This window comes from Nicotiana tabacum, chromosome 18 (genome assembly GCF_000715075.1).
Source record: "Nicotiana tabacum cultivar K326 chromosome 18, ASM71507v2, whole genome shotgun sequence".
Taxonomy (NCBI): Eukaryota; Viridiplantae; Streptophyta; class Magnoliopsida; order Solanales; family Solanaceae; genus Nicotiana; species Nicotiana tabacum.
In genome coordinates, this window is record NC_134097.1 from 123,334,061 (window position 1) to 123,344,550 (window position 10,490).

General features: G+C 38.4%; 1 protein-coding gene across 1 annotated transcript; it reads left to right on the forward strand.

The window, feature by feature from the left end:
- Positions 1–5,611: 5,611 nt before the first annotated feature.
- LOC107805001 (uncharacterized) lies at positions 5,612–8,296 on the forward strand. Its single transcript, XM_016628973.1, has 5 exons — positions 5,612–5,891; positions 5,937–6,472; positions 6,814–7,184; positions 7,316–7,407; positions 8,055–8,296. Exons 1-5 carry the CDS (start codon positions 5,612–5,614, stop codon positions 8,294–8,296), a joined length of 1,521 nt encoding a protein of 506 aa, XP_016484459.1.
- The last annotated feature ends 2,194 nt before the right edge of the window (positions 8,297–10,490 follow it).

Genomic DNA, 10,490 nt, shown 5'->3' on the forward strand with positions numbered 1-10,490 from the left:
CAAAGCGGTTGGTTAAGATCTACATCCGCGAGATTGTCCATCTTCACGGTGTTCCCGTGTCTATCATTTCTGATCGAGGTACGCAATTCATCTTGCACTTTTGGAGAGTAGTACAACATGAGTTGGGCACGCAGGTTGAGTTGAGCACAACATTTCATCCTCAGACGGACAGTCAGTTCGAGCACACTATTCAGATATTGGAGGATATGCTCCGCGCTTGTGTTATAGATTTCGAGGGTTCATGTGATCAGTTCTTGCCACTTGCGGAGTTTGCCAGCTACCAGTCGAGCATTTAGATGGCCTCCTATGAGGCATTATATGGGAGGCGGTGCTGTTCTCCAGTTGGATGGTTCGATCCAGGGGAGGCTCGGTTGTTTGGTACAGATTTAGTACATGATGCCTTGGATAAGGTCAAGATTATTCAAGATCGACTTCGCACAGCTCAGTCCAAGCACAAGAGTTATGCCGACCTAGAGTTCGTGATGTTGCATTCATGGTCGAAGAGAGGGTGTTGCTCCGGGTTTCACCCATGAACGGTGTGATGAGGTTCGGAAAGAAGGGCAAGTTGAGCCCTAGGTACGTCGGACCTTTTGAGATTCTTCAGAGAGTGGGTGAAGTGGCTTACAAGCTCGCATTTCCACCGAGTTTATCAGCAGTCCATACGGTGTTCCATGTGTCCATGATCCGGAAATATCACGATGATCCGTCCCATGTGTTAGATTTCAGTTCAGTCCAATTGGACAAGGATTTGACTTATGAGGAGGAGCTGATGGCTATTCTAGCCCGGTAGGTTCGATAGTTGAGGTCTAAGAGTTATCCTTCAGTTCGAGTGTAGTGGAGAGGTCAGCCCATCGAGGCAGCTACTTGAGAGTCCGAGTCGGACATGCAGAGTAGATATCCACACTTTTTCACCAATCCAGGTACTTTTCTATGTCCGTTCGAGGACGAACGGTTGCTTTAGAGGTGGAGAATATGATGACCTGATAGGTCATCTAGAGTTTTAAACCCTAATTCTGTGTTTCTAAGTCTCCAATAGCTTCTTTTAGCCTTCATCAGTTTGCGTGCACAATTCGGGTGTTTTTCAGAAGGCTTTTAAGTTAAAAATTGATAAAATATGAAATTTTGCCTTGAAAATCCATTTGAGTTGATTTTGGTCAATATTTTGAGTAAATGAACCTGGATCTGTGTTTTGACAGTCCCGGTGGGTTCGTATTGTGATTCGGGACCTGGGCATATGCCCAGAAATGAATTCGGAGGTCTCTAGCTCGAATTATCGTTTTTTGTCGAAAATTGAAGTTTAAAGGTTTAATGAATTCAAAGATTTGATAATTGTTTGACTTTTTTGATACCGGATCCGTATTTTGGTTTCAGAACTCGATATAGGTTCATTACTATATTTATGACTTATTTGTCAAATTTGGTGAAAAATGGAGTTAGTTTGACGTGATTCGGACGTCCGGTTGCTATAATAGAAGTTCTAAAGTTTTTTTGAAAATTTCATTTGATTTGGTGTCCTATTCGTAGGTCTAGGCATTATTTTGGAGCTTTGATAGCGTGAGTGAGTTCATATGAAGTTTTTAAACTTGTGTGCATATTTGGTTTGGAGCCCCGAGGGCTCGAGTGAGTTTTTGATACGCTACAGATGATTTATACTTAGAAAAATCTGGTTTTTTGGACTTCTACTAGTTTCTGGTGTAATGTACTTCACGATCGCGAAGCCACTACTGCGACCGTGAATGGGGAACTGGGCAGGGGAGGATTTTACTCTATCCAAACCCAAATGACTATATGCGAACGCGAAGTGGAGGGGGGGCTGCCCTTCGCGAATGCGAACAGTGTACCGCGAACACATAGCTTTGTGGATCTGGAGGAGGGGAACTGACCTATACTCTTCGCGAACGCAGCACAAGGCTCGCGAACGCGTAGGCTATTTGAGCCGCTGCTTCGCGATCACGTCAGGCCCTTCATGAATGCGAAGAAAGCCTGCCGCCCATTAGAGCTCAGCCTAGAGGCGATTTTGAAGAGAAAACTCAACATCAATTCATAGGTTTGTACGCTATAACTCACTTCCTTCTATTTCTAACATCACCCATTAATTTCTAGCCCTGACCTTTGTTCTTCCCTGGTAGAAACTAGGGATTTAGGAAGAATTGGTTTTTTTTTTTTGCAAATTAAGGATTTAGACCTCAAATTGAAGTCGGATTCCGAAACTAATTACATAATCGGGCTCGGGGGTGAATAGGTAAGTGAATTTTGGTCCGAACCTCAGGTTTTGACCAAGCAGGTCTGGGTTCGATTTTTTACTTAAGGGTAAAAGTGTGGAAATCCTAAATTTATGCATTGTAATTGATTCCTTTAGCAATATTTGACATTATTGAGTCAACTTTGGTTAGATACGAGTGGGTTGGAGGCGTATTCTTGGGGAAAGGCTCCGGTAGAACTTTGAGCCGACTTTTGGAGCGAGGTAAGTGTCGTGGTTAACCTTGACTTGAGGGTTTATGACTTGTTTGCCTACTTTCTACTTGTTTAAATGTTGGATACAATGTATATGTGAGGTTACGAATACTTATGCATTGTTATTGGGTTAAACCATGCGGGTGGGACTTGTTTCTTGTAATTTATTGCTTTCTTTGATCATGATATCCATGCTTAGACTAGTTAACTACTAAATTAATCGTTCTTTCCACATTTATGGGTTATTTGTGATAATTGAGTATTGTTTCGGAAGTTGAGTTTGGTATTATGGAACCATTGTTGATGTAAGGTTTGTTCTTGTTTAATTCTATCTCTCTGTTGTTATATGTTCATTGCTACATGGTAAGGGAGAGTGTTAAAGTACGAAGGGTGATGTCGTGCCGTATTTAAGAGTAAAAGCATGAAGGGTGATGTCGTGCCGTATTTATTGATTCATGATGAAATTGAGAGCAAAAGCACGAAGGGTGATGTCGTGCCGTATTTATCATGTTATGGAGAGATTGAGAGTAAAAAGTACGAAGGGTGATGTCGTGTCGTTATTACTGTTTCATGATGAGGCTGAGAGTAAAAGCATGAAGGGTGATGCTGTGCAGTTTTATTCATTATGTTTGTTCATTTTGTTGGTTAAGGGTTTATAGACTGTTTCTTATTATCATTCCCTGCTGTGGTTACCGTATCTGTACCCCTTTCACATGTCCCCTCCCAATAGTACTTGTTATTCTTTATTTGTTGTTATATTGTACGTATATTTCCTTCTGTACAAGTTTATTTACGTGGGTGTCCTGTCATAGCCTCGTCACTACCTCGTCGAGGTTAGGCTCGACACTTACGGAGTAAATTGGGTCGGTTGTACTCATACTACACTCTGCACTTCTTATGCAGATTTTGATACTGGTCCCAGCTGTCTGTGAGGCGTATCATCTCGGATTAGCATTTGGAGACTCGAGGTAGATCTGCTGGCATCCGCAGACCTTGAAGTCCCCTTCCTCCTTCCTTATTTCGCTGTTCATTTCATTCATGACAGTTGTACTTATTTCAGACTTTATATGTAGAACCTCTAGATGCTCGTGTACTTGTGACTCCAGATCCGGGTTGTACTAGATATCAGATGTTTATGCTATTTCGTACCTCATTTTAGCTTTATTTCTGTTTAATTGGTTAAATTGTTCGAAGTGGTTAAATTTGGCAAAGAATTACTCTAACGTTGGCTTGCCTAACAAGTGAAATGTTAGGCTACATCACGATTCCGAAGGTGGAAATTCCGGGTCTTGACAGTATATAAACACAAAAGCAAGAGAAAAGTAAGAAGGTAAAAGAACACCGAAGAAAGCTGACGATTGTTATGTGTTAGTTCTCAAACACAGCAAGCTCCAAGCCTATATTATTTGGTAACCTTATCTAATGGTTGAAATTGAATATCGTATGATTAAAAAATATAGAAATGAGATTACTTAATTAATAAATTAAGTTTCAAATTATATTATATATAAATTTTAAGTCAAAACCACTAGAATTTAACTCTAACTTGAATAGGAGAGTCAATAAATATCGTAAGAAGCAACTCTGATGAACTATAATTCCTATTTGAATGTGACATAATGGAGTTATTTGGTCCATCTCGAGGGTTTCTTCACTGCAGTTCATATGTTAAGTTTTCTGTTTCACAGTTCCAATATAAATGGAGATTACTTTTTCAAATTTAATATTTTAAGTTAGCAATTTATATTACTTGAAACTTCCAGTTCTCTCTTTCATATTCCATCATAAGTTTCAGACAATATAAATTTAATGGGTCAATTCTTGAAAATTAGAAGCTTAAAGTAATTATTGATACTAACTTCAAAGATCAGTTCTCAATCCTATCAAATAAACCTTTGATTATTATTTCTTTGCTGGAAAGAGGATTATTCACTATAGTTCAAGTAATAACATTTTCATCCTTTTAACTTTATACTACTAAAAAGGGCGACCAATTGAATTCAAGGCCAATACCCACCTTTGAAAAAAGGGTGGGTGGGTACCGAAATGTCACAGAGAGTGGAAAGAAGGCTTGGAATGTGATTAATGACAATACACAATTTGTAATCTAACCAAAATCGAAGTTTCTTGTCCTCTAATGGATGGTATTTAATTAGGTGGGTAGGTGTTTTATTGAAGGGGGTGGTGGTGGAAGAAGAAGAATTAGGGAGGGGTAAAATGGAATAAGTGCAATGAGATGGTATGCCATGTGGCATTTACCTAAGCGATATGGCAGGCCACATAGGATAATATTTCCATGGTGGAGGGTCCTAACGGTAGAGTGGTACTTTTGCACCAATTCTATGACATCGAGCACTTTATTGGACCAATAGTATAACAGAGTGTATAAATAAAATAGTATAAGGATATTTCTGACCCATTTTCTGTATATTAAAAGAAGGGTAGTGAAGCATGAGGTTAGGCCAAATGGCCTATTAAAAATGGTCACTTGGCACTTTTTAGACAAAATCTAAATGGATTTTGATCAAATCTAATCTATGTATATCTATATCTATAACTATATCTATATATAAATTCACTTATTAATTTGTTCACCATTCAGCTAGAAACAGGGTGATGAAAAATAAATTAAAAAGTCCTAATAGAAAGAAAATAAAAAATCTTTAAGAATATTCTCTCTCCACCTTCTTTGAGAAAATAAAAAATCTTTGAGATAACCATAGTTAGTAGTGGAGTTAGTTAGTTTTCCAGTTTTATACATATACATGTACATACATACGCAGTATTGATAGATGAAATAAAATCTTTGAGAATATTCTCTCTCCACCTTCTTCCTCTCTTTCACCTTACCTACTCAAACCCACCAAGTTAGCTTCGATCAGCTAAGAATCCATGGTCGAATCTCATGGATAGCTGGTTTTGATATGGTATCAGAGCCACACGACCATTAGTGTGGTCTCATCATTCTCAATTTCGTCCATTTTAGTCTTCTTTGCATTATTTTGGAAGATCAACAATGGCGACTGTCGATAACACTGAACCAAAGAAATTAGGTCACAATCATCCACTTTACCTGAATTCAAATGAGAATTCAGGAGCTGTGTTGATTTCGTTGCAACTATGAGGACCAGAAAACTACTCTGTGTGGAGCCGGGCAATGAGGATTGCAATTCTAGGTCAAAATAATCTAGGGTTCATAGACGGCACATGCAAGAGGGAGAACTATGGTACAAATCTCGTAGATCTCTGGGAACATTGTAATGCAATTGTATTGTCTTGGTTGAGGAACTGTGTTTCTCCGGAATTGTTGAGTAGGATGGTATATTTGTCAAATGCTAATGAAGTATGGGACGATTTGAAGGAGCGATTTGATAAGGTGGATTGCTCTAGGATATTTCAGATCCATAGAGAAATTGCTACTGCTAGGCAGGGCACCAGTTCTATTTCGACTTAGTTCTCAAAATTGAGAGTGCTTTGGGCAGAATTTGATAGTTTGGCACCAATTTCTAGTCGTGATGCTGCTAACTCACGTGAATTTGTTCAATTCATGGAGCGTCAAAAGCTTCTACAATTCCTAATGGGACTAAATGAGTCTTATGAACAAACACGCAACCAGCTCCTGATGATGGTTCCTGTTCCATCTGTGAACAAAGCTTATTCTATATTAATGGAGCGTGAGAGTCAGAGGACAATGTCCAACACCTTTACCACTGTTGATGGGGGTAAGATGGCAGCACTGATGACGAATAGTTTTGGGAATCAGCAAAGGCCAAAGAAAAATTACAATCTTCAGTGTGATGAATGCCACATGAAAGGACACACAAAAGAAACTTGCTACAAGGTAGTAGGATATCCAAAAGATAACAAGTTCAGGAAGAAGTACAATTCCCAGGCAACAACTAATTTTGCAGCTGAAGATGTCCCAGCAACAACAACTGCTTCTATACCTATGGTTCTCACATTCACTCCAGAACAATATGAACAGATTCTACAACTGCTTAAAGGGAAGGAGACTGAAGTAGCAGCTAATGCAACATGAATGAATTCAGGTATTATAATGTCCTTAATTTCTAACCTGGATCAAGATGTTTGGATTGTAGATAGTGGTGCCTCTAACCACCTGATTTCAAAGCTAGAAGCATTAACCCTACCTCTTTCCTAAAACCCAACTCAGTTCATTTACCAAATGGAGATGTGACTGCAATTACACATAGTGGATCAACTAGTATATTCAAGAACCAACAGATTAGTTATATTCTTCATGTCCCAAATTTTAAGTATAACCTACTGTCTGTTTCAAAATTGATAAAAGAGTTGCAATGTTTGGTATCCTTCTTTCCTGATATATGTGTATTTTAGGATCTCTACACTGGGAAGGTGTTGGGGATTGGTAATAACGCAAATGGACTGTACATACTCAAAGATTGCATATGTAGGAGGAAGATTACTACACCAACTGTACATACCACAACCATGCCTACTTCTATGTCAGTTAGTCAAGATTCAATAAAACTGGAGATATGGCACCAGAGACTTGGCCACCTACCTATGGAGATAATTAAGAGTATTGATAAGTTCAAAAATCTTCACATTAGTAATAGGAGCAGTGATTGTGCAATGTGTCCTGTTTGTCCACTAGCTAGGCAGACTCGATTACCATTTCCAGCTAGTACTAGTAGAGCTAAGGCACCATTTGATCTTTTGTATGCTGATGTATGGGACCTTTCAGAGTACCCACTTATGATAGCAAGAGATTTTTTCTTATAGTGGTGGATGATTTCTCTAGAATAACTTGGCTTTTCCTGATGAATGCTAAAGATGAGACTTGTTGGTTAATGAAAAGATTGTTTTCTATGATCAGTACTCAATTTGATTGTTCTGTTAAGATCCTGAGAACAAATAATGGTTCTGAATTTGTTAATTCAAATATGAAGCAGCTAGTTGAGACATTAGGTATTGTACATCAAACTACATGTGTTTATACTCCGCAGCAGAATGGCATAGTGGAAAGAAAACACAAATATATCCTTGAAACAGCTAGAGTTTTGAGATTTCAATCTGCAGCACCCTTAAGATTTTGGGGAGAGTGTGTCCTTACAGTAGTACACATAATAAATAGATTGCCTTTCACAGCCTTGAAAGGAAAGTCTCCCTATGAAGTATTCTTTAACACTGCACCATCATTAGATCACCTTAGGGTGTTTGAGTGCTTATGTTATGCTGTAAATGTAAGAAAACAGGACAAATTTTCTGCCAGAGCATTACCAACAGTGTTTATGGGATACTGACCAACAAATAAGGGCTATTGTATGACTTGCAATCTAGACAGTTTCTGATCAGTAGAGATGTGGTATTTAAGGAGAAGATGTTTCCTTTTAAACGAATGAAGATGATGCCTAATCCCTTATTTCCAGTCCTTGAATTAACAGATGAGAAGTTAGTCTAACATGTTTCTGATGATGTTCAGGGGCATACCACTCCTACTAATAACTTTACAACATTTGATGATGCTGATTCACCTGAAGCATAACCTGACAACCCTGCACCACATGATATTGAGCCTCCTTCATCACATGGAGAAGTTGTTTAACCAATTGCAGTCAGAAAATCCCAAAGGACAACTGGACCTCCCAGATGGATGCATGATTATGTGACAAGTTCTTGTGCATATCCTATGTCCAATTATCTGAGCTATGATGGGTTATCTCCTTCATATGCAAAGTGTCTTACTGCACAAATAGTTATTGTTGAGCCCAAGCACTACTATGAGGCAGCCAAAGATGCAAAGTGGGTCAATGTCATGAGATTCAAGCTTTGGAAGACAACAAGACCTGGGATATAGTTGATCTACCTGAAAGCAAAACCCTATAGGTTGTAAATGGGTATACAAAGTCAAATACAAAGCCAATGGGGAAGTAGAAAGGTTCAAGGCTAGGCTTGTGGCCAAAGGCTTTAGCCAAAAGGAAGGTCTAGACTACAAGGAGACTTTTTCTCCTGTAGTTAAAATGGTAACTATCAGATCTGTTATAGCTGGCGCTGCTTCAGAACATTGTCACATCTATCAGATGGATGTGCACAATGCATTCTTGCAGGGGGGTCTCTTTGAAGAAGTATACATGCATCTTCCTCAAGGTTTTGGCATCAAGGGGGAGTCTAAAGCCAAGGTGTGCAAATTGAAGAAGTTACGTTATGGGCTCAAACAAGCATCTCGACAGTGGGACTTGAAGCTCACTGAAGCTCTTCAAGACCTGGGATTTGTCCAAAGCCACTTTGATTATTCCTTGTTTACACAAAGAAGAGGTGATGCTTTAGTGGTTGTCCTAGTCTATGTAGATGACCTTCTGGTGACAGGCAATAATCAGAAACTTATTCAAGCTGCTAAAGACGACCTTCAGAAGAAGTTTAAAATGAAAGACTTAGGGGAGCTCAGATTCTTCTTAGGCATAGAATTTGCTAGAAGTAAGCCTGGAATTCTCATGAATCAACGCAAATATGCTCTTGATCTAATATCTGATTCAGGGCTAGGGGGAGCAAAGCCTGTGTCAACACCTTTGGAAGTCAATCAGAAGCTCACACAAGTGGAATTTAATGAAGCTACGTAGACCAAGAATGATGATGATACTATTCTGGCTGATGTTGAACCCTATCAAAGGTTTGTAGGAAGGTTGCTCTACCTTACCATGACCAGGCCTGATATAGTTATGTGGTTCAGGTCTTGAGCCAATTTATGCACAAACCTAAAAGGTCACACATGAATGCAGCCCTCAGGGTCATCAGATATTTGAAGAGTTCTCCAGGTTTGGGTTTACTAATGTCTTTTGCAACCTCTCATTCATTGGTTGCCTATTGTGTCTCCGACTGGGCAGCCTGTCCACAGTCCAGAAAATCAGTCACAGGGTACATTGTGAAGTATGGGGAATCACTTATTTCATGAAAATCCAAGAAACAAAGCACAATATTAAGAAGTTCAGCAGAGGCAGAGTTTAGAAGCATGGCCTCAACAGTAGTTGAATTATCATGGCTTGTGGGTCTGTTTAAGGAGTTAGGAATCACTATGAAATTTCCCATAAACCTCTTTTGTGATAGTAAAGCAGCCATACAGATAGCTGCTAATCCAATATTCCACGAGAGGACCAAACACATTGACATCGATTGTCTGAGAAATTGCAGCAAGGTCTCATCCAAACACATCATGTCAGTACTAAGGATCAACTTGCAGATTTACTTACCAAAGGTCTTGAAAAAACACCACACTATCATTTGTTGAGCAAGCTGGGAGTAGAAAATTTATTTCTACCATCCAGCTTGAGGGGGAGTATTGAGCCAAACAATGTCACTTAATTAGTTATAGTGAGAGTTAATTAGTTGTACTAATTGTAACTTAAGTTTACTATGGTTAGTAGTTAGTTAGTTAATCATAGTTAGTAGTGGAGTTAGTTAGTTTTTTAGTTTTATACATATACATGTACAGACATATGCAGTATTGATAGATGAAATAGAATCTCTGAGAATATTCTCTCTCCACCTTCTTCCTCTGTTTCACCGACCTACTCAAACCCACCAAGTTAGCTTCGATCAGCTAAGAATCCATGGCTGAATCTCATGGATAGCTGGTTTTGACAAATACAAATACAAAGTTTACAAATATATCGAAGAAAACTCAACTGCTAATACAATCACGTGAATGCAAAATTAATTACTAATACAAAAACTTTTTGCTCGTCATTGAGAACTAGAAACCCTTAATTTTGTAACTATTACTTGAGCAATACAAAATTTTGATGATGAAAAACTAAAACTATAGATTCTTTTATAGAGATACTTGGGTATATAAAATTGTGTAAAAATTTATTAATAAATAAAGACTCTCAAACCAAAAAAAATTCAAAAAGTTTGTTTTTACCGAATATATTTATAAAAAAGTTACTTGTCAAAACATTATACCAAACTTTCCTAGTGTGTTTTAAAATTTTATTAACTTAAAAAACTTTTCAACTGAAATACTTCAAAATCTGAATGTGTTTGAAAGTAGTGTA